At 42.9% G+C, this 25804-nt stretch overlaps 1 protein-coding gene across 2 annotated transcripts in view; it reads left to right on the plus strand.

The window, feature by feature from the left end:
- Positions 1-25804, plus strand: part of LOC115193958 (gamma-aminobutyric acid receptor subunit pi) — a 64761-nt gene that overhangs the window by 31783 nt on the left and 7174 nt on the right. For both annotated transcript variants that reach the window (XM_029753118.1, XM_029753117.1), the window contains exons 3-6: positions 16672-16784; positions 18167-18234; positions 18399-18616; positions 21557-21639. In XM_029753118.1, coding sequence (XP_029608978.1) covers positions 16672-16784; positions 18167-18234; positions 18399-18616; positions 21557-21639 — 482 coding nt within the window. The remainder of the gene's footprint in view (positions 1-16671; positions 16785-18166; positions 18235-18398; positions 18617-21556; positions 21640-25804) is intronic.

Raw genomic sequence — 25804 nt, forward strand, 5'->3', positions numbered from 1 at the left:
AAATGGAGTACTGTCTGACAAAAGCAGACATATTCCAACAATTAAAAGCATATATTTTATGTTTGAATCCTGTCAATAGGTTTTTCTTGAGGTTGTCGAGTTGTGTCTGCAGTGCCTTTAATGGCTGCTGGAAGGGTCAGGGATGTATCAAGATGCTTCCTGTCAATTGCTTCCTTTCTTCAGGACTGGAGGCATTCAAATTTGCATCACTGTTTGCACTCCATGGGAATTGCATTATTGCACAGGACATTATTTCGGTCATTGTTTGAGAAAGGAGAGGAGCGAAACATGGGGCTCTACTCTCTCTTGGCCTACACAGCATCAAGTACTCCCCAGCTGAACCCATTAAGAAGGCTTTGCACATATCCAATCAATTACTCATGCCTGATTCTCTGAGCAGTGACTAGGCGATATGAGCGCCCAGATAACTGTGAACGATGGATCCATCAGACAGAGAGTGGCTCAACCACAGAGATTTTCTTTTTCTCACTGCTCGGCCCTACCTGTTGGGGCTAGGGGGCAGTATTTGCACGGCCGGATAAAAAACGTACCCAATTTAAACTGGTTACTACTCTTGCTCAGAAACAAAAATATGCATATAATTAGTAGATTTGGATAGAAAACACTCTAAAGTTTCTAAAACTGGTTGAATGGTGTCTGTGAGTATAACAGAACTCATATGGCAGGCCAAAACCTGAAAAGATTCCATACAGGAAGTGTCCTGTCTGACAATTTGTTGTCCTTCTGTTGCATCTCTATCAAAGCTACAGCATCTGTGCTGTAACGTGACATTTTCTAAGGCTTCCATTGGCTCTCTAAAGCCACCAGAAAGTGGACTGGGGTGTCTCCTGCTGTTCTTCACCCAGAGACAGCAGAGTTTGTAAGTGGTCAGCCTGGGGACAGTGAGACTGAGATGCGCATTCACGAGACTACTCCATTTTTTTCTTTCAGCCTTTGAATGAATACAACGTCGCCCGGTTGGAATATTATCGCTATTTTACGAGAAAAATAGCATAAAAATGTATTTTAAACAGCGTTTGACATGCTTCTAAGTACGAAAATGGAATATTTTGAATTGTTTTGTCACGAAATGCGCTCGCGCATCACCCTTCGGATAGTGACCTCAACGCACAAACAAAATGGAGCTATTTGAATGTAACTATGGATTATTTGGAACCAAAACAACATTTGTTGTTGAAGTAGAAGTCCTGGGAGTGCATTCTGACAAAGAACAGCAAAGGTAATCCAATTTTTCTAATAGTAATTCTGAGTTTAGTGAGCCCCAAACTTGGTGGGTGTCAAAATAGCTAGCCGTGATGGCCAAGCTATGTACTCAGAATATTGCAAAATGTTCTTTCGCCGAAAAGCTATTTTAAAATCTGACACCGCGATTGCATAAAGGAGTTCTGTATCTATAATTCTTAAAATAATTATGTTTTTTGTGAACGTTTATCATGAGTAATATAGTAAATTCACCGGAAGTTTGCGGTGGGTATGCTAGTTCTGAACATCACATGCTAATGTAAAAAGCTTGTTTATTATAAATATGAACTTGATTGAACAAAACATGCATGTATTGTATAACATAATGTCCTAGGAGTGTCATCTGATGAAGATCATCAAAGGTTAGTGCTGCATTTAGCTGTGGTTTTGGTTTTTGTGACATATATGCTTGCTTTGAAAATGGCTGTGTGATTATTTTTGGCAGGGTACTCTCCTGACATAATCTAATGTTTTGCTTTCGCTGTAAAGCCTTTTTGAAATCGGACAATGTGGTTAGATTAACAAGAGTCTTGTCTTTTAAAATGATGTAAAATAGTCATATGTTTGAGAAATTGAAGTTATAGCATTTTTGAGGTATTTGTATTTCGCGCCACGCGATTCCACTGGCTGTTGACTAGGGTGGCCACCTCGCCCAGACAGGTTAATCACTAAGTTTCCCTTTGAATGTCAATGGGATTCTGTCTTGGGTAACTCAAGAACAATCTATTTTTGTTGAGGGTAGCGTTGTACGCTGTTTGGTGGCCTGTTGAGCAGGGGCGGAAAATATAGCTTTTGCCATCATTTTGCCATCATTTTGCCATCATTGTCCCGTGTAGCTCAGTTGGTAGAGCATGGTGTTTGCAACGGCAGGGTTGTAGGTTCGATTCCCACGGGGGACCAGTACGGAGAAAAAATGTGTGAAATGTATGCATTCACTACTGTAAGTTGCTCTGGGCAAGAGTGTCTGCTAAATGACTAAAATGTATCATTAAAATCCTTACAGTAGCATGTTGTGTTTGGCAAACACAAAGCTAGTATTGACCATGTATTGACTTTCACAAGTATTACAACTTCACTGTATGTAGTAAGTTCTTGACTTGAATGGTGAACAATTACTCTGGAGAGGGAGTAGTGTAATGTATACATATTGCATTACAAACATGAGATCCTACATGATCAAACCACCATGTTAAAAAATCTTGTAAAAACATTAAGAAAATAAAGGAAAAAGCCAGTTGATTGAGGGTGGCTCAACCGTGCTTGAATATTTCATTGTACGGCATTGTAGAGTTTGCAGAGGCCATGACAGTTGTAGCTGCCAAGTTAGCAATACGTCAGCTTAATTATCTATGGGTAATAGGCTGGAAAATCCCATAGAAAAGACTCCCAGACAATCAGCAAGCCACACACACACACACACACACACACACACACACACACACACACACACACACACACACAGTAGGCTTTAATGGCTCTTTTACAAAAAAACTGGTCATAAAATCCCAATGCTGTATGCTGGCTAGGCAGCATTTAGCCTAGTGGTTAGAGCGTTGGGCCAGTAACCGAAAGGTTGCAAGATTGAATCCCAAGCTGACAAGGTAACAATCTGTTGTTCCTCCCCTGAACAAGGCAGTTCCTAGGCCATCATTGAAAATAAGAATTTGTTCTTAACTGACTTGCCTAGATAAATAATGGTAAAATAAATAAAGCCAATGAATAAAACATTGCAGCCTGCAGGTAGAAATAAATAGCAGAAATGTATCTAAAATATTATATTTGGCATGTAAGATTCCATTGTATGTCATGTGCTAGTAAGCCCAAGATGACAGGTAGACAGAGATAGGTGCAATAGGTGCCAATAAAAGGTTGCACACTGCGCATGAAATACATGGCTGCCAAAGAATACCCATGCATTATCTGGTGCTGACCAATATGAATTTATTTAAAATAACTTTCCTAACTTTATTGCTAAGTTGGGTAAAACAGCTGAAGGTGCACATTTGGAGAATAAGTTTGACGCTCAGGGTACTTAGGGGAGTCATGTTTAGAATTCAAAACACAGTAGCCTGGGAGAGGAAGTATGAAGTATTCGGCAAGAGAGTTTTCCTCTCCAACCATAAGTCAAAGAGCTTTGGGAGCTAGGATAGCAGGGAAGAAAGAAACATCAGTTTCTTTATCTGAACGCCTCAGACACAGAACCCACAAGGACTTTTTTTGCTGTGCCATCCTCAATGTCTTCGAGTGGGTGAAGGTCTGAGGACATTGCTTAAGTCCCAACAGAGCGGGGATGAATAATCTCGTAAGAGAACAGCACAGTCTTTCGTCAAATCCCATTTCACAGCAGAAACATTTATATTCTCAGGAGTGAGAAAAAAAACATGTATTTTAATTTGACCTGACAGGCGAAGCATCCAGTGCGCAGCCAACTAACATTTCAACTGCACACTGAGGATGTGGCTGATGCCATTTGTTTTCACCTGTTCTCCCTTCCTGCCTGTCACTGGGGAATGAATGCTTCTTCTAACTTAGCCTTGGGCTGGGGGAGGAGGTCAAAAGTGTACACTCAAAAGGGCACATTGAAACAGTTCATCGAATTTCAAAAGTCATTAGTTGGCATTTGAGAAATTAAGTTGCATGATTACATTTTTACCTTGAGGTGCAAGGATCCTTCATGCATAACAGTCTACTCAGTCTATTAGGCACTATGGCCTTGAATATAGATTACATTTTGTTGGATGGTGTGTACCATGTGTATCCCATACATGCCACTAATAAAACTTGAAACATTAACTTCCGTGGTCTAATTTGTATCCCGATTCTGACTTATGTATTCTGACATGTACAATGATTGCAGTTACACCAACACTGCTTCACATAACATCTCCTGGGCACCAAACCCTCGCCATATTTGGCATGATTGGAAAAAGAATAGTTGAAATAAATTATACAGAGATCTACAGTGATCTAGATGTATCCCGTTCCTCTTGCTGTAGAGCGGGATTGGAATGTCGTGCCATGCGCCAGAGGGATTGTTCCTACGGAAGAAGGCAGGAGAGTGGGGGAGTGGGATTGCCATTAAAAGATGGAAGAGGTAGAGAGCGGTTTTGATGGAAGTGTGCAGGTGTCGAGTGGGCGGGATGAGGAGTGAGGGAGGAGGGAGAGGGGCTGTGGAAAGTGTTACTCAGATCTCTGCAGGGGCTGTGCTGGACTGAATTAATCTGTTGTGAAATGCGTGAGCACTGCCTCGGCTGACACCGGCCTCATCTCTGTGTGAGCAGGGACCCCGGGAAGCGCTATTACACTGAAACAAGATCTGAAAAGGAGGCTTCCACATGGGGTTGACTCCCCCACCCCAACACACTGCATCACCATCCCCTCAACCCCCCATCCCCTCTCTACAGTAACTTGGGGCACCATGGGAAAACGTATTTAACCTCTCTCGGGTATGTGGGACGATTTCGTCCCACCTACGTAACAGCTACTGAAATTCCAGTGGCGCGATTTTTGAATCGTTAGAAATACTATTACTTCAATTTCTCAAACATATGACTATTTTACAGCTATTTAAAGACAAGAATCTCGTTAATCTAACCCCACTGTCCGATTTCAAAAAGGCTTTACAACGAAAGCAAAACATTAGATTATGTCAGCAGAGTGCCCAGCCAGAAAAAATCAGACAGCCATTTTTCAACCTAGCATATCATGTCACATAAACCCAAACCACAGCTAAATGCAGCACTAACCTTTGATGATCTTCATCAGATGACACACCTAGGACATTGTGTTATACAATACATGCATGTCTGTTCAATCAAGTTCATATTTATATCAAAAAACAGCTTTTTGCATTAGCATGTGACGTTCAGAAAAAGCATAACCCCCGCAAACTTCCTGGGAATTTACTAACAGTTTGCTAAATTACTCACGATAAACGTTCACAAAAAGCATAACAATTATTTTAAGAATTATAGATACATTACTCCTCTATGCACTCGATATGTCCGATTTTAAAATAGCTTTTCGGATGAAGCACATTTTGCAATAATCTAAGTACATAGCCCGGCATTACAGGGCTAGTTATTTAGATACCCACCCAGGTCAGCCTCCACCAAAATCACATTTCCTATAAGAAAAATGTTCTTACCTTGCTTGTTCTTCATCAGAATACACTGCCAGGACTTCTACTTCAATAACAAATGTTGGTTTGGTCCCAAATAATCCATCGTTATATCCAAACAGCGACGTTTTGTTCGTGAGTTCTAGACACTATCAGAATGCTTCTTCACGGTCCCGCGCATGGCGCATTGGCGTGTCAAAAATGTCTAAATATTCCATTACCGTACTTCGAAGCATGTCAACCGCTGTTTAAAACCAATTTTTATGCCATTCAACTCGTAGATTAGTGATAATATTCCGACCGGGAGTATGCATTGAGCCTAAACAGCCGAATAAAATTTCTCCTCAGAAGCGACTCATGCACGCGCCTCATTCAAAGGTCCTCGGAGCAGCCACTTACAAAAGGTGATAATGTGTTTCAGCCTGAGGCTCCCTCGTAAACCTTCAGTAATTTCCCGGGCTCTGATAGCCTATCAGCGCCCTGGGAATTGTCACGTTACAGCTAAGATCCTTACTTTTCAATAAAAAGATGCAAGACGCACGACTCCTTGTCAGACAGGGTACTTCCTGCTTGAAACCTTGTCAGGTTTTTGCCTGCCATAGGAGTTCTGTTATACTCACAGACACCATTCAAACAGTTTTAGAAAATTCAGAGTGTTTTCTATCCAAACCTGAACAATAATATGCATATTCTAGCTTCTGAGTTGGTGTAGGAGGCAGTTAAAAATGGGAACATATTTTTTCCAAAATTCTCAATACTGCCCCCTAGCCCAGACAGGTTAACGAGTTACACTCTCCCAAATTAAACTCCTGTAAGATATATTCATATCTATAGATAACAGTCACTTATTAATGTATTTTTACCTCATATCAGTCTCATTCTGAATGTCGCAATATTCTATAAATCTGCACGAACCCTAGTCTACATGATTACTCAGTTTACACAAATTGGTTTAAAACCTGTTAGGGACCTCTTGGGGATAGAATCCCACTGACGGGATTGCCAGTATTTATTACTAACTAACAAAATAATGCAGAGTTGCAAGCAGTGCATGTCTTAGTCTTCTTCACTCGAGTTTCAGAGGGTCTTGTAATTTTAGACCATTTGTTACATATTTAGCTCGCGCTGCCTGTATTACTGTCTAGTAGTTTTAAACCATTTTACACGCCAGTAGCAACCCGGGAATGTACTGGTCTATATTTAAATTGCAACCATTTCAACACATAGCCACCCTCCACATTTTCTGGTCTCAATGGTTGATTATTCAGGGTACTGCTATAACCACTTTCCACACCGGCAGCAACCCAACATGTTTTGGTCAAATGTGTTAATTCTTTAGGAGTCCTTTATAAGCAAACTGGTAAAAGGGGCGTTCCATCCTTTTGGCATATTGTCTGTGCTCACATGGGCGTGGTTACTGACTGGGTAAAACTTTACATGAAAAACAATTCTCTAAAATCTAAAATCACATTTCATCTTCTCACAAATAGTTTCATATTTAATCACGTTAGTTTTACAACATTTAGATGTAATTCTGACATATACATTGTGAAAGCTCTTAACAGGACTGTAACCCTTTTTTTCTATTTTTGCCTAAAATGACACACCCAAATCTAACTGCCTGTAGCTCAGGACCTGAAGCAAGGATATGCATGTTCTTGATACCATTTGAAAGGAAACTCTTTGGAGTTTGTGGACATGTGAAATCATTGTAGGAGAAAATAACACATTAGATCTAGTAAAAGATCTAGTAAAAGATAATACAATACGGGGTGACCGATCCCGTAGAGGTTAAAGTTACAATGTTTCCGTTATACCGTCTTTAATGACATCACAAATGATACGACATAATCATTGTTTGGATCCCCACCGACCAGTTCCCACATTCTTTATGTTTAGAAATATTGTTTCATTATCCACTTTTGGATGTTGAAGTTCTTTGGGCAAGAGTCTCTCTATACCACTCAGACATTCCATTCTTGGAAACTGCAAAGGCAAGAGAGAGAGAAAGTTTACGACGGTCGTTAAAGTCCTAGAACCGGCCCCACTCAATGACCAGTCCCACTGTGGCACTGGTCTTTGAGAACCATTTCACTGGCCATAAATGTGATTTGGTATTTTACCAAGGACAGCAGTTTTTTGGTATTTTACAGATAAATAATTTTCTCTGCAGAGATGTTTTGTGGAGGATGCCTCTCTCAATGCCGCAGAAGCATTGAGAGAGATAAGGAAAGTGAGCGAGAGGGGGAAGTGGGGGAGAGATTAGAGATTAGAGATCACAAAAGCCAGAGCAAGAGAGAGTGAGTAATCAACCAATATCCCCAATTCCTAACAGCAGTGTTGTCATTGTTTCAGTTATTGGGATCACTGTATGTTCCAATAATGCTGGAAAGGACCAGCTGCCCAGCACTATTATATCAGTCATGCTGCATTCGTAACCAAGTGGGAAGTGGGTATTTACCACATATGACTGGGAAAAATCCACTTGGACAGCCCACCAATTGATAATTACTAGTGGGAAACTCATCTATCATCCCTGAGCCCCGACTTCTCCCACATGCAGACCTCTGACGTCACCTACTACGGAAATACCTTGATTACAGCATTTTCGGCAGTTATAGGGCAATTCCAATCATTTTCATTGTCTCCAGCACAATACCAGTGTATTACATATGTGAAAATGACACATTTATAGGTTTTGCATAAAAAATATTACGTTAAAAAGTTCTACCCGATAACATTATGAAAAGTTAAAACATATAAAAAAACTGATTTTCAAACACTGAGATTCACGTCCACGTAGGGAGCAAGAAAATATCCTCCCTTACGTTTAGTCCTACCATGTGATGTCACAGAGAATCAATTTTTAGGACCTTATATTTATAACCGCAGATCATCGAAACATGCAGTTTTAACATACAGTGCCTTCAGAAAGCATTCATACCCCTTGACTTATTCCACATTTTGTTTTACAGCCTGAATTCAAAATTGATGAAATATATTTTTCCCCATCCATCTACACATAATACCGCAAAATGAAAACAGTGAAACATGTTTTTAGACATTTTTACTCCTGAAATGATTGTCTTTCCACATTTCAGCTTTCCATTTTTTATTAATTTGTAAAATATTAGAAAAACATAATTCCACTTTGACATTATGGCGTATTGTGTGTAGGCCAGTGAGAAATGATCTCTATTTAATTGGGGAAAGGGGATGTGCCATGCAGGCCTTGACTAACGGGGAAAGGGGGGATGGAGCCGGTTGGGCGCAACCCAGGCGACACAGCGATGTGGGGATCCGAGCTAGGACGAGAGCCGAAGCCACCCTCCCAGGTGTTTGAAATGTTTGGACAAAGTTTGTAGATCATTTGTAGTCATGTTGGGCGAGTTGGAACTGGTGTTTTTCTGAATCAAACACGCCAAATAAATTGACATTTTGGGGATATAAAAAAGGAGTTTATCGAACAAAAGGATCATTTGTGATGTTTCTGGGACATATTGGAGTGCCAACAGAAGAAGATCTTCAAAGGTAAGGCATGAATTATATCGTTATTTCTGACTTTCGTGTTGCATCTGCTTGGTTGAAATATGATTTTCATGTGTTTGTATGGTGGGGTGCTGTCCTCAGATAATCGCATGGTTTGCTTTCGCCATAAAGCCTTTTTGAAATCTCACACGGCGGCTGGATTGACAAGAAGTTAAGCTTTATTTAGGTGTATTGCACTTGTGATTTTATGAAAGTTAAATATTTCGAATAATTTTATTTGAATTTCGCACTCTGCAATTTTACCGGATGTTGTCGAAACGTTCCGCTACCGTCTAGCCGTAACAGGTTTTAACTCCCTGTCCCACCTCCCTCCATTATATGTATTTTTTTAATGATAATAAAAATATTGACAATATTGATTTAAATAATTCATTGTTTATTTAGTGGCACCACAAATGTGAATTCATATTCACGAAACGAAACATATTACCATTTTTTTTAGCTAGGCAAGTCAGTTAAAAAAAAATTCTTATTTACAATGACGGCCTACCCCGATGATGCTGGGCCAATTGTGCTCTACCCTATGGGACTCCCAATCACAGACAGATGTGATACAGCCTAGATTTGAACCAGGGACTAAACCACTGAGATGCAGTGTCTTAGACTGCTGCGCCACTTGGGAGCCATGTCCAATATGACCAATATATATATTTATTTTTCAGAACATTACATAACCATGCGTGTTCTCTTGTTTGTACTGTTCTGTAGTTTCTACCCAATGATTTGTCTGACAAACAAAGAAATTTGCGTTCTGCAGGCCCAGGCATGGATCAAAGCTGGCGAGAGTATTTTTATAATTATTTTATTAACGAAAGCATAAAGATGTTGATGAAGAAGCCACATTTGCCTCGGGATCCATCCCAGTTGGTATTCTGTGGAACCACGCCTTTTTTTCGGTGCGGCCTGTTGTCCAGCCCTTCGTCCACTGATCTCCACGGATGGTTGTTGGCATAGTTGTATGCTCTGCAAAAACATATTCACATTTTTAGTACACAATTATTGATTTTATTACACACATCCCCTGCCTCAGATGGATGAGGCGCTCACCCGCTGCTCTACCCTCGGGCGGGTGGTCGAAGACGGCGGGTAAACTCCTCAAACTGGTCCAACGCCGCATCTCCCTCTCTCCACACGGCATTGGCCCACTCCAGGGCTTTCCCGGTGAGGCACGAGACGAGGGCGGACACCCTCTCACGGCCCAAAGGAGCCAGGTGGACGGTTGCCAGGTATAGGTCCAGTTGTAGTAGGAACCCCTGGCAGTTCGCAGCCGTCCCCTCATATTCCTGGGGAAGGGAGAGACGAATCCCACTGGGCCCCGGAGAAGGAGGGGCGTGTAGTGGAGACCCCGGTTGTGCTGGTGGAGGCGCTGGGAGAACTCCCCGCAGGAGAGTGAAGACTATGTTACAACGGTGCAGTTTAATAATAAAAATCACAGTGAACAAACACAATAAATAAATACAATGGGACAAAAACCTTCGCACGCCAGACATAACGTGCACAAACTCTTACAATCAACAATACCGGACAAGGACATGTGGGGAACAGAGGGTTAAATATACAACATGTAATTGATGGGATTGAAACCAGGTGTGTGGGAAGACAAGACAAAACAAATTGAAAATGAACGTCGCCCGAACAAGGAGAGGCACCGACTTCGGAGGAAGTCGTGACAGTACCCCCCGTGGAGCCGCGCGCCGACACCGGCCTTGGGGACAACCCGGAGGGCGAGGCGCAGGGCGATCCGGACGAAGACGGTGGAACTCCTGCAGCATTGAAGGGTCCAACACGTCCTCAACCGGAACCCAGCACCTCTCCTCCGGACCGTACCCCTCCCAGTCCACGAGATACTGTAGGCCCCTCGCCCGGCGCGAACAAGGAGAGGGACCGACTTCGGAGGAAGTCATGACATTGTGAAAAAGGTAAATAAAAATACAATATTAATATACACCAGTCAAGCACTTTTCCCTAGATGAAAGCCTTGCTCTGTGTAGTGACAAATCCCAGCATGCACTCTGACAGACCTGGTACACCTGCCTGCCTACTGCTTCATCACCTGACACAGTAAGGCAATAGTCATGCTGCATTCATAACCAAGTGGCAAGTGTGAATTTCCCAGTTGTGAAGTCATAAATACCAGTTAGATACATTCATGTGCTTTGAACTTGCTGAGAAATGCATATTGGCTGATGGCCAACAAACTGCGTCAACCATAATCTAAAAGTACAGCTTTCATGCTTGTAAAAATTTAACAGAGTTCAAAAACCATATTATACATAGAATTTTGTAAATAATATTTTGTTGTTACATTTAAAGGACAAATTTGCCACTTTTCAAACTCATATTCATTTTCTCCAGCACCATACCAGTGTGCATATACAGTGGTTCCTTCATTAAAAGTTACGAGCTTATGCATTGACTGTTTGTGGTAGATGGTGGCATTCGGTCATTGCACCACACTATCACAAGGGGGAGTTAGAACGCTGATCTATCAGTAGTCTAAACTGTGGCAATTAATGGAGGCGTTTTCGGTCTGAGTATCTCCTTTGGCACAAGAGTCCTGCATCAGGCAACAACAACAAAAACTGTTGGTGGTCCTGGAGTTAAGAGAGAACGTGGGTAAATACATAGAGGTAAGCTACAACCCTTGCCCGTTTCGCAACGGCCTTGGTCGCACCTGTCGGTGGATTTTCTGACCATCTTCCACTCTCACAGGGTAACACCGCGATCCTGGTCATTGTGGATTGTTTCTCTAAGTCCTGTCGTCTCCTCCCTCTGCCCGCTTTCCCTACGGCCCTACAGACTGCGGAGGCCTTGTTTACGCACGTCTTCCGGCACTACTGGGTGCCTGAGGATATAGTGTCTGATCGAGGTCCCCAGTTCACATCTAGGGTCTGGAAGGTGTTCATGGAACATCTGGGGGTCTCGATCAGCCATACTTCAGGGTTTCACCCCGAGAGTAAGGGCAGGTGGAGAGAGTAAACCAGGATGTGGGCAGGTTTCTGCGGTCCTATTGCCAGGACCGGCCAGGGGAGTAGGCGGCATTCGTGCCCTGGGCTGAGATGGCACAGAACTCGCTTCGCCACTCCTCTACTAACCTCTCTCCCTTCCAGTGTGTATTGGGGTAATAGCCGGTTCTGGCGGCCTTGGCATCAGAGTCAGACCGAGGTTCCTGCGGTGGACGACTGGTTCAGGCGCACGGAGGAGACATGGGAGGCTGTCCGTGTTCACTTTCAGCAGGCAGTGATGCGCCAAAAGGAGGACGCAGATCGCCACTGCAGTGAGGCCCCGGTGTTTGCACCGGGGGACGGGTCTGGCTCTCGACCCGAAACCTGCCCCTCCTCCTGCCCTGCCGGAAGCTGGGTCCGCAGTTTGTGGGGCCATTTAAAGTCCTGAGGAGAGTGAACAAGGTTTGTTATAGGTTACAACTTCCACCCGATTACCGTATTAGCCCCTCGTTCCATGTGTCTCTCCTCAGGCCGGTGGTGGCTGGTCCGCTCCAGGAGTCTGAGGTGCGGGAGATTTCTCTGCCCCTTCTGGACATCGGGGGGGGGGGGGGATTTGAGGCGCTGGGCGAGGGGCCTTCAGTATCTCGTGTGGTGGGAGGGGTATGGTTTGGAGGAGAGGTGCTGGGTTCTGGTCGAGGACGTGTTGGACCCTTCAATGCTGTAGGAGTTACACCGTCTTTGTCCGGATCACCCTGCACCTCGCCCTCCGGGTCGTTCCTGAGGCCAGTGTCGGCACGCTACTGTCACGACTTCCTCCGAAGTCGGTCCCTCTCCTTGTTTGGGCGACGTTCGGCGGTCGACGTCACCGGTCTTCTAGCCATCGCCGATCCACTTTTCATTTTCCATTTGTTTTTTTCTTGTCTTCCCATACACCTGGTTTCAATCCCATCAATTACATGTTGTGTATTTAACCCTCTGTTCCCCACATGCCCTTGTCCGGTATTGTTGATTGTAAGAGTTTGTGCATGTTATGTCTGGCGTGCGAAGGGTTTTGTCCCATTGTATTTATTTATTGTGTTTGTTCACGGTGGTTTAATTATTAAACTGCTCCGTTGTACATAGTCTTTGCTCTCCTGCGCCTGACTTCTCTGCCGCCAGTACGCACACATTACACACTAACAATATAGCGAATGATTGAATAGATAGAATGCCCACTAGTACCATAGTTTGCTGCGGGTATGTGTTGGTACACAGTCAGAAAAAAAGTTAGTTTCTAGAACCTAAAAGGATTCTTCAGCTTTCCCCATAGGAGGACCCTTTGAATAACTATTTTTGGTTCCAGGTAGAACCCTACTTGGAACCAGAAAAGGTTATTGTATATGGACAGCCGAAGAATCCTTTTGGAATATTAACCTTTGATTCTCCAGACTATCCCTTGGGGGCCTTCAAAGGTCCCATTCTCTGTATACAATGTCAGAGCTCACAGGATGAAGCCAAAGACTGTTTGGCAGGTAGGAGAGAGAATGCTTTCTCCAGTGTTTCTATAGTGTAGACATTTGGACAGTGATGAGCCAGGCAGTAGTGGGAGTCTTTCTCAGTCTGCCTGCCTTCGTCCCCTCAAAGGGGTTGAAATTGGGTCTGAAATAGGTTATAGGTTTGGTGGGGAATAAATCTAATGGGAGAACAATCTTATGATTTTATGATCTATTATCTCATAATGTTGATGTGGACTCTAGAGGATTTCTAGGATTAATCATAATGTCACGGAATTCTAGGACCAGTGGAGATGCGGAATCAGGCGCAGGAGACAGAGGGCCGGAGCAACAGTGTTTTAATGCAACGGGAAAAAACACAATAGCCGAAAGGCACAGGGCGCTCAATAAAGTCCGCCAGAGAAAACACATTCCCAAAATAAACACGAGGAAAAAGCGCACGGGGCGCAGCCCGGCAATAAAGCTGACACAGGCCAGCGAAACAGGCCACACACACACAACTGTCCCGAGTGAACAATAAACAATCCCGCACGAGAACCCAAACTGAAACTACACACTAAATAACCCCCCACTACTGACAGACACGAAACAGGTGCGGGATAGACAGACAAAACCAAAAGACACAGAAACATAGATCGGTGGCAGCTAATAGATCGGTGGCAGCTAATAGGCCGGCGACGACGACCGCCGAGCGCCGCCCGACCGAGGAGGGGTGCCACCTTCGCTGGATACTGTGACACATCATGAGCATTTTTCTCATTGTACAGACAGAACCTTTCGCGTAATTGTGCGCTTTCTCTTTTTGTCATCCTGTTTTTCTTTCTCTCCCCATCTCACTCCAAAATAATAGATCCCAGCAGACTACAATGAGTGTACAAACCAGAACACCTTCCTAATATTCAGTTGTACCTCCAGCCCCTTTGCCCTCAGAAAAGCCTCAATTCATTGGGGCATGGACTCTACATGTTGTCGAAAGCATTCCACAGGGATGCTGGCCCATGTTCACTCCAATGCTTCCGACAGTTGATATCAGACCTCAGGATAAGACCCAGATGCAGACAGTTCGAAGTAACAAAAGTTTATTACAAAAACAGGGGGCAGACAAACAGTAGGTCAAGGGCAGGCAGAGGTCAGTAATCCAGAGCAGAGTCCGAAAGGTACAGAACGGCAGGCAGGCTCAGGGTCAGGGCAGGCAGAATGGTCAAAACTGGGAAAACTAGAAGACAGGGACTAGAAATAAAAACAGGAGTACAGGAAAAACGCTGGTAGGCTTGACGAGACAAGACGAACTGGCAACAGACAACCAGAAAACACAGTATAAATACACAGGGGATAATGGGGAAAATGGGTGACACCTGGAGGGAGTGGAGACAAGCACAAGATAGGTGAAACAGATCAGGGTGTGACAGTTGAGTCATGTTGGCTGGATGTACTTTGATGGTGGACCATTCTTGATACACACGGGAAACTTGAGCGTTGCAGTTCTTGACACAAACTGGTGAGCCTGGCACCTACTACCATACCCTGTTCAAAGGCCCTTACTGTAAATATTGTGTCTTGCCCATTCACCCTCTGAATAGCACACATACACAATCCATGTCTCAAGGCCTAAAAATCCTTCTTTAACCCATCTCCTCCCCTTCATTTACACTGACTGAAGTAGATTTAACAAGTGACATCAATAAGGGATCATAGCTTTCACCTTTGATTCACCTGGTCAGTCTATGTCATGTTTTGTACACTCGGTGTATATGCTACTGCTGCTTCAATGGACTCACCCCTGATGTGAGCTCATATAGATTCCAAGCTCAGCCACACTGTGGAGTGTGTGTGTGTGTGTGTGTGTGTGTGTGTGTGTGTGTGTGTGTGTGTGTGTGTGTGTGTGTGTGTGTGTGTGTGTGTGTGTGTGTGTGTGTGTGTGTGTGTATTAGAGAGAGTGTGTGACTGTGTGTGTGTAGGTATGGGTCATTCGAGGTGACCCAGTTTCATAATGAAGGGCCCTGTCACAAACATGGCTTTTCCTTTCCAGGGCTGGAGTGAAGCCTGCCTGTCATACACATTCCTGGAAGGGTTTCATCAATACTTTGCTCACGGAACCCTGTAAACGATTTTGACATGGTCAGGTAGAACAAGTCTCGGGTGTTATTAGTGAATGTGCTCCTGTCTTGCCAATTAAAAAAAAAAGTAACTCAAAGTCATTCTTATTTAAAGACTGTCCTGAATGCATTTAAGTTCATCTGGATTCATGACGTGTCTTTGCATTGTTAGAATATGGTTGAGTCTGAGAGTTGTGTAGGGAATTTGATTACTAGAAGCTAAAGCACACTTAAAAAAGTCACTTACTAGAGGCTTTTAAAGCTAGTTAAGATCCCTTTTAACTTATAAACAGTCCAGTTTTCTCAGATAGTGTCAAACGCTACTGCCGTTACAAGTCACTGTCTGTATGCATTCATCAAGTTTTATGTGAACTTCTGAAACTGTGGCAGGGTTGAAAAGTCTACAAATAGACTTTAAATTCAACACAGCAACGAATGCTCTTTGGACTCATGAGTAAAATCCTTTAACCTTGTTTGAACAGATAATTAACTCAAGTGACTGAAAATGAGTGGCTGTTGACTGTGAGCACAATTAGGGCACATACATGCCTGCTAGCGTATGGAGATGAATGTACTGTATCTGCCTACTACACTTGGCCTAATCTGCTTTCCTTCAATGTTTCTTACATTGCTAACTAAGCTCCAGGGCTTCATCCATTTGCGAGCATTTTTAGATTCCAGATTGTTATGCACAAACGGACAGCACCACCACGGGGGAAGGTGCATGAATGTGTTCTACAGTGTTCTTGTCCCCTCAATCCCTGGAGAAATAATCATCTCCCTACAACGCTACATGCCTTTAAGGAGAACAATCAGTGGAACTGCATATGGAAGCTGATCTGAGCTCAGGAGATGAGCAGAGTCAAGCGTGTAGAGGAAGAGGGGGGAGTTGAAGATTGCTGATGATGGAATGTTTCAAGTATTCTGACCCAGTTGGGATTGAAGTAAACCAATTATGAAAAATAGGTTTTGTTCTTTTCTCCCTTTTCATTCCAAGTTGTTTGGAGGCCTTTTAATCTGGTGCTTCTCTTACCACAGCTTAAGTTATTCAGAAAGTACTGTTGAGCTCAACTGGCAAAGCACAGAGATAGGATAGTCAGGCTGAATAGCAGGAACCATTTGATATGCACTGAGGATAAATGCACTGAGGGGAAGGACACAAAATGATTGAATTTGTTCTTTTGCCGTTCTTTTCTTCTCCTCAGGATGTTGGAGAACTCGCTGCTCAGCGCTGAAGTGAAAGAGGGAGAGATTCTGCCTCCCACCATTCAGAAGCTGATGAAAGGATACAACAAGTACCTCAGGCCTTTTTTTGACAGTAAGGGAAATTTGCACACATCCCTGGAAAATGAGATGAGGCTCAAAGGAGCTGTGTGTGTGTGTGTGTGTGTGTGTGTGTGTGTGTGTGTGTGTGCGCGCGCGCGCGCGTGTTTTTTTTGTCTGTGTGATTGTGTGGCTTACCATATTCATTTCAATATTACCATATTTTGGCTAAGCATAAATCTCCCTGAGCTTTTACCTGGCAGATGGAAGCAATCTCATTCCCAATGCACAGTATGTGAATGACGAACATTCGCTTTTACTAAATACTAATAAATACATGATACAAAACACAGATGGTGATTTGATTCATAGGGCTAAGCTATTAATATCAAGAGTAAGCAGCTGACAAAGTATGTTATTTGTCTGAGCAGACACAATTCCCATGCATACTCAGTGTGACTTCCTATTACGGAATCCCTTACATACAGTGTAACCTCGAGACAGTGACATAAAGGTATTGTAGCCTTTGATCCTCCGCACAGTGTTTGTAGTTCTCACAAATCCCTTGTCATTGTTGCTGCTTCAGAGAATCCCTCTAAATGTGTCTACCGTTTGATTAGTGATCGCTGAGACTGAACCGAATCAGAGCAAATGTAATTAGCAGAGATGAGTGCACTCCTGATTGCCATGAACCCCACACAAGAGGGCAGCTTCCTGGAAAGGATGGAAATGCACACACATAAATACAAACACACGTACACATACTCTCTCTCTCTCTCTAGAGTCCCCAGTGTAGGTGAGCTTGGTATGCACGCAAGTATTTGTTTATTTGGATTCCAATTAGCTGTTACAATTGCACCCACTTCTCTTCCTGGGGTCCAGACTTACCCATGCATGCATGCATACATACATACAGGATTACACATGCACAAAGGTTAGGCAACTGTATTTTTGGCAAGCAAAAGCAGGAATACTACAGTGTTATACAGTACAAGAATGAGAGTGGGTAAGTGAAAGAAAGAGAGGGAACGAGAGAGGGGGAAAAGAGGAGCATTCATATATGTGTGGGGCTGCATGCGACACTCTTGCTGTTGCCACTGATGTCAAGTATTCAGCAATAAGTTTCTTAAACATGATTCTTTTTTTGTCTTGAGGCATTTTGAATAACACTACTTTAATTTTACTGCTTTTATGATTCCTCACGGTGTTTTGAATCCTCTCTTTCATGTATTGTTCAGTTTCCCTTGTTCTTTCTTTCTCTCTTTCTCTCTTTCTGTCCCTCCCTCTCTCAGTGTTGAGTACAATTCAGTATACTTTATTGACACGGAAAGTGAAGCAAGGACATCTCTCTCTCTCTCTCTATTCTCTTTGTCTGTTATTCCTCTCTCTCCTTCCCCTCTCACCCTTTCTCTGTGTGTCGATCTCTCATCTCTGGAGATGGGCCAGTGACTGTGGGCATGAGTTTGGACATTGCCAGCATTGACACCATATCAGAGATCAACATGGTGAGACAACTTCCTGTGTCATATGACACATTATACATTGTGATAATAAAATACATATTACATTCCAGTATGTTTATTATGTTACATAATCAGTGTTTAGACTTGAAGCTGTAATGTTATTGCAGTACAACTGCACTATGGTGACCTTTGGAATTGAACTTTAGGACTACACGGCCACTATCTTCCTGCGTCAGCGCTGGACAGACGAGCGCCTGGTGTTTGAGGGTAACAAGAGCCTGAGTCTGGACGGCAGGCTGGTGGAGCTGCTCTGGGTACCAGACACTTTCATCGTAGACTCCAAAAAGTCCTTCCTCCATGACATCACTGTGGAGAACAGGCTGATCAGGATCTTCCCCAATGGAACGGTGCTCTACGCCCTGAGGTGGGAGAAACACACACACACACACATGCACGCACGCACGCACGCACACACACACACACACACACACAGACACACACAGATGGATCCAACAATGCAAAGTCCTTGAACTATTGGAATTAGATAGGTCCCCTTTTCATTTATTCATTTTTTTTTACCAGGCAGGTAAATTAACAACAAATGTTTATTTACAAAGATTTGTTTACAGTGGGTTGCGTTCAGTACGACAGAGCGGTGTACAACATTGAATTCAACGGAAACAGCACTATACTGAACGATCAGTTGAAAAACGTTGTGATTATGCTGGCCCAGATGGCAGATACATTTAGCAGTTTTGTGATTTCAGGAGGTCAAACCATTATTGATCAGGCCACGCCTCACCATACCAACCAAGCGGGAGCAAATGTACCTCAAATTAAATGTGTTGTTCAGTACAAACCGTCACGCAACAAGGCAAACGTTGAAGCGAACTGAACGCACCCCAGATGGGGTGGTGCTGAACGAACAGCATGTCTTCTGCTTATTGACACACTTTGAATTTTCTATAGGGGTATACAGTGGGGGAAAAAAGTATTTGATCCCCTGCTGATTTTGTACGTTTGCCCACTTACAAAGAAATGATCAGTCTATAATTTTAATGGTAGGTTTATTTGAACAGTGAGAGACAGAATAACAACAAAAATATCCTGAAAAATGCATGTCAAAAATGTTATAAAATGATTTACATTTTAATGAGGGAAATAAGTATTTGACCCCTCTGCAAAACATGACTTAGTACTTGGTGGCAAAACCCTTGTTGGCAATCACAGAGGTCAGACGTTTCTTGTAGTTGGCCACCAGGTTTGCACACATCTCAGGAGGGATTTTGTCCCACTCCTCTTTGCAGATCTTCTCCAAGTCATTAAGGTTTCGAGGCTGACGTTTAGCAACTCGAACCTTCAGCTCCCTCCACAGATTTGGGATTAAGGCCTAGAGACTGGCTAGGCCACTCCAGGACCTTCTTGTGCTTCTTCTTGAGCCACTCCTTTGTTGTTGGAAAATTTCAAGAACTTTCAAAGTTTCTTCAAGTGCAGTCGCAAAAACCATCAAGCGCTATGATGAAGCTGGCTCTCATGAGTGCCGCCACAGGAAAGGAAGACCCAGAATGACCTCTGCTGCAGAGGATAAGTTAATTAGAGTTAACTGTACCTCAGATTGCAGACCAAATAAATACTTCACAGAGTTTAAGTAACAGACACATCTCAACATCAACTGTTCAGAGGAGACTGCGTGAATCAGGCCTTCATGGTCGAATTGTTGCAAAGAAACCACTAACTAAAGGACACCAATAAGAAGAAGAGACTTCCTTGGGCCAAGAAACCTGAGCAATGGACATTGATTTTTTATTTAACCTGGCAAGTCAGTTAAGAACACATTTTTATTTACAATGACAGCCTAGGAACAGTGGGTTAATAATATGCATATCCTAGCTTCTGTGTTGGTGTAGGAGGCAGTTAAAAATGGGCACATATTTTTTTCAAAATTCTCAATACTGCCACCTAGCCCAAACAGGTTAACACTTTTTTGGTTACTACATGATTCCATATGTGTTATTTCATAGTTTTGATGTCTTCACTATTATTCTACAATGTAGAAAATAGTAACATTTTGAAAAACCCTTGAATGAGTAGGTGTGTCCATACTTTTTACTGGTACAGTATGTGTATGGTTAATTTCATGCCAATCTATCTATATGTGTGAGCTTTACTTTTGCTTGTATTTGTACAGTGTGCATGGCATATGCGTGTGACTGCATGTGTGTTTGCAACATCAAAGATCCACCACCATATTTTACAGTAAGTATGGGGTTATTTTCTGCTTATGCAAACCACTGGTGCGCGTGACCAAAAAGCACTATTTTCATGCCATCTGACCAAAGCACCAGTTCCAATCCATGTCCCAATGCCATTGAGCGAACTCCAGGTGTTTACATTTGTTGGATGACATGAAAATAGAGCTCTTTGGCCACACACACCAGTGGTGGGCTTGGCGTTGAAATGAACCCCAGTGAAAACCTGTGGTTTGAATTGAAGAGGGTAGTCCATAAGCTCAGACCAAGGATATCAAGGATCCTGAAGGAATGGTCTAACACCCCTCCCAATGTGTTCTCCAACTCATAAAACATTTTAGAAAATGACTCAGTGCCGTTATCCATGCAAGGTGAAGAATTGAAATGTATTGAAAACAGGGTGTCAATAATTTTGACCCCTACCTATTGGAGAAAAAAGTTGTATTTATTATTATTTCTCTGAACAGTTGTTTTAGTATAAATAATATAATTTCCCCATTTCTTGAACCATTTATGTAGCTCAGTATTTGAATTATTTATTTTAGTCCTTTTTGCTCATCTTTATCAAGGGTGTCAATCATTTCGGACACCACTGTATGTGATCGTATCTCAATGTAATCAAGGTATGAAATAATTGTTATTTTTAAATTCAATCTCTTTTTGGGCTTAGTTGTGGTCAATTTGCAGGCTCCCTGACCATCCACTCCGACAAAAACCGGCCCGCGGCTGAATCTTGTTGCCTACCCCTGGTAGAATCATGAAGGTATTTTCCATATATGGATGCCCAATGCCCGGGGACATGGGTCTGTCCAAGAGGAGCTGTGTGCAGAGGTGGAAGTTCCAGTGAAGACAGAGGGCACGATATGGAGGGCAGGAGGAGAGCAAGGAAGGGGTGATAGAGAGTGAAAGAGGGTTCTATAGGGAAAGGGTTAAATGAGATATCTGAAAACGAAGGTTAGGATTGAGGAGAGACCAGGGACAGAAACAGTTGTAGTAGTGCTTTCAGAGGTAGGCCAGAAGGAATACATGGGTAAACAATGAGGTGGTTCAGCGAGGGGGAAAGAAACCTTTGAGGTTGACAAGTGTTGACCTGCGTTTTTCTCTCATCTCTCCAGGATCACCACCACTGTGGCCTGCAACATGGACCTGACCAAGTACCCCATGGACAAGCAGACCTGCACTCTGCAACTGGAGAGCTGTAAGATTTCACTTCAGATGAACTTCTACAGCTAAACATGTGGCTGTCTAATAATAGTAATAATAATAATGATTTATTCATCTTCTAAAGTGCTTTTCATTACAGAAAGAATCTCAAAGCACTTGAAAAACCAAAAAATAAAAAAAAATAAAACAGCTACATGACAGAGTAGGTCTGGACTATGATTGTCAGCCAAGAGTTGAACGTTTTGAGTGTTTGAAGCCTCCATCAGATGGAGCAACAGTCAAGAGGGAACCACATAGCTTGAGCAGAGGGAGTATATGGTCAACACAGTTCCCTCTCCATTCAAGGTGTCTCACCGGTGCCTCGCCGTCCCCGCCGTCTGACTGCGACTTCTCTGTAGCCGTTGACTCTCTCTGGTCTTTTAAAACGAGATTACGTTTTTGAGCTCTCCATACACTCAGGATAATGATGAAAGTCAGCTTACTACATAACTTTAGAGGAAATCTCCTGAGCAGTGAAATCATCACTGTCAGCGAGGAGAGTGTAGAAACAACAAAAAATAGACTGGTGTATTAGAATCAAATCAAAACATACTAGCTAGCTAGTAATGCTACCAAGCTAGCTAGTTGCCTAGTTGGCTAGCTAGTGTGTTTTCATTCGGTTCGAATACACCAGCCTATTTTTTGTTGTTTATTATTTTAAGAAAGCTGATTTGCCATGAATTCACGGGCAGGAAACAAATAGACTTAGACTTCAAACAGAAAAACACTTGAAAGTGAATAAATAGTAAGAAAATGTACAGAGCTCTCTGCCTAAGCTGCTACTAGGGTGCCTTGGCAACTGTAATACTAAGGAAAGGAGCTGTTGGGCTTGATTAGGTTTGATGGTTTTGTTCAAAACAGAGAGGGAGAGAGAGAGTGTGTGTGTGAAAAAGAGAGAAAGCGAGCAGGGGTGTGTTCATGTGTAGGTGTACTTTCCCCATTTATTTTATTATATATAAGGCAAAACTGGGTCATACCCAAAGCTGCCTGTAACTCATGGAAACAGGGACAGTGTCTGCCCCCGTGGGCCCAGCTTCTTATCCTTGGCTGGCCCCAAAACCCTCTTCACGCTAGTCACCAGCCCTCACCAGCCCTCACCAGCCATCCACATATTGGGATCACGCCTGTCTTGTCTCTGATACAGCCTCAGCTCTAGCTGTAGCTCTGTGTTACATAAGCTCAAAACAGCAGGGCGCTAGCAAGGGAGGAACGCAAAGGGTTTAGAGCAGAAGTCTCTCTTTTTCCCTTCATTTCTCTCTTCCTCGCTCTCTCTTTCTCTCTTCATCCTTCTCTCCCACTATCTCTCCCTCCCTCTTCCTCGCTCACCTCCACACTCTTTAATGACAGCAAGTCGTGCTAAGCTATAGCCAAATCGCTGCCAAAGCAACACTTCAAACGTCATGTCAACAACAAACTCAACCAGAGGGAGCTCCTGTCCCACTCATCCCACTCAATACATGTCGAGGTAAGTCAAGGATTTTCCCCTTTACATTACTGCCAGGTTAAACGTATACTGTGCATCCCAGACTCCCACAGCCTTGCTTCAGCAGCACACTGAAAAGAGCCAGACTGTGAGGTTTCATTCTTTTTAATGTGCTGCCAAAAATGTAACATTGCACCCCGCTCCTCCTCTCTCCACAGCCCACACTTTACTTCCAACAAGGAAGTTTAAAGACAAGACGAGCACCAGGTGTTTAGATAGATATGGCGGTGACATATTTTAGTGGCTACTGACAGCAGAAAAGGCCTGGAGTCGGAAGACATTCACAGCCATGTTTGATTGTTGCTTAATGATGAGACCACGCTCACCACAGTGGAGGACACTGTAGCGAGATTTGGTTTTGAAGATTTTAAAAGTCTGTATGCAGCCATTTTTAAGATGCCCTCATCTCAGTGTCTCAGTGAGCAGGATATTTTAAGAGGCAAAAGCTTTCATCTCTCCAGGCTGCAGTGCAGTACACTTTTCAGGCTTCAGAGCACTTTAAGACAGCCCCTAATTTCCTAATGTAACCATTCCCGCGCTATTGCACAGGACCACGGCGCCGGCACATGCTTCATACCAAATTTGCACATTGCCCTGACCCGGCAGTCACAATATCATGAGTTCTGCAATCCGTTGGTAATAGGGAAAACATAACAACACTGAAAAAGTTACAACAAGAGATCCTCAGCGGCTTCAATGTCTCTGTTACTTTTCGTCAGGGTGCTCTGCATTACATTAAACACACTTTCCTCAATAACTTATGACTCCCTGGATTTCCACACATGTTTTGTCTCTCGGGAGATGGTGAGAGGGTAGAGTAAGAGCCATAAGATAATGAGTATTTCATGTAATGAAGCACACAGGAAATGGGGATTCTGTGTGTCCCGTTTTAATGGAGATTTCTTCTCCTCCAGTCACAGCCGTGTCGTAGGGCTTCTTATTCTACGTCTCCCTCTGCAGGTCAATTACTAAACTACGTCTCATAATGAATCTCTAAAGGCAAGGTTGACGTGGGGATAGAAAATGTGTATTTCGGAGCAGACCTGGGTTCAAATGCTATTTAAAATCATTTGAGTGTTTGCTTTAGCCCGCCTGAAGTGCCAGGTGGTTGGGCTTTGAACCTTTGAGACTTTTCTGTTTCGGCGCTGTAGCCATATTATCAGGAAGAAATGTTGATCCTATGTAGCTTATGGCTTTATTCCTTATAAATGTAGGCCCATTAAAGTAAACAGCTTGCTCTAAAACGTGTCAGCAATAAATAATATTGAAGGGAATTAAGTTGCCCTCCTGAACCTTCTTTCCAGATTTCAGTATACATTGAGTAAGCACTTTACAACAAATGTTTATGTGCACTGTTATAAAGTGTCACTGTGAGCTCTTCTAAATCCTATGTAAGCTGGACTGTAGGATTATGCAGTTGGGCAAAGTACTCAAGTAAAAATAATTGAAAGTACTACTTAAGTAGTTTTTGGGGGTATCTGTACTTTACTACTTATCCTTTTGACAACTTTTACTTCATTACATTCCTAAAGAAAATAATGTATTTTTTACTCCATACATTTTCCCTGACACCCAAAAGTACTCATTACATTTTGACAGGAAAATTGAAAACACTTATCAAGAGAACATCCCTGGTCATCCCTACTGCCTCTGATCTGGCAGACTCACTAAACACAAATGCTTTGTTTGTAAATCATGTCTGAGTGTTGGAGTGTGCCCCTGGCTTCCATCAATAAAAAAAATAAATAAAATTGTGCCATCGGATTTGCTTAATATAAGGAATTTTAAATGGTTTAGACTTTTTCTTTTGATACTATAAGGGCACAAGGCGAGACACAGATGCAGACACGGGAGGCCTATGGTTTGAGCCTTGATATTTATTAAACAATCCAAAAGGGGTAGGCAAGGGAATGGTCATGGACAGGCAAAAGGTCAAAACCAGTTCAGAGTCCAGGAGGTACAGAGTGGCAGGCAGGCTTGAGGTCAGGGCAGGCAGAATGGTCAGGCAGGCGGGTACGGAGTCCAGAAAACAGGCAAGGGTCAAAAACCATGAGGACTAGCAAAAGATAATAGAAGCAGGAGTACAGGAAAACAGCTGGTTGACTTGAAAGTCATACAAGACGAACTGGCACAGAAAGACAGGAAACACAGAGATATATACACCAGGGAAATAAGCGACACCTGGAGGGGGTGGAGACAATCACAAGACAGGTGAAACAGATCAGGGTGTGACAGATACTTAAGTACATTTTAGACTTTTACTCAAGTAGTATTTTACTGGGTAACTTTCACTTTTACTTGAGTCATTTTCTATTAAGGTATCTTTACTTTTACTCAAGTATGACAATTGAGTACTTTTTCCACCTGATATATACTGCTCAAAAAAAGGGAACACTTAAACAACACAACCTAAATCTGAATGAAAGAAATAATCGTATTAAATACTTTTTTTTGTGCTGACAACAAAATCACACAAAAATAATCAATGGAAATCCAATTTATCAACCCATGGAGGTCTGGATTTGGAGTCACACTCAAAATTAAAGTGGAAAACCACACTACAGGCTGATCCAACTTTGATGTAATGTCCTTATAACAAGTCAAAATGAGGCTCAGTAGTGTGTGTGGCCTCCACGTGACTGTATGACCTCCCTACAACGCCTGGGCATGCTCCTGA

Source organism: Salmo trutta, chromosome 5, assembly GCF_901001165.1.
Source record: "Salmo trutta chromosome 5, fSalTru1.1, whole genome shotgun sequence".
Lineage (NCBI taxonomy): Eukaryota > Metazoa > Chordata > Actinopteri > Salmoniformes > Salmonidae > Salmo > Salmo trutta.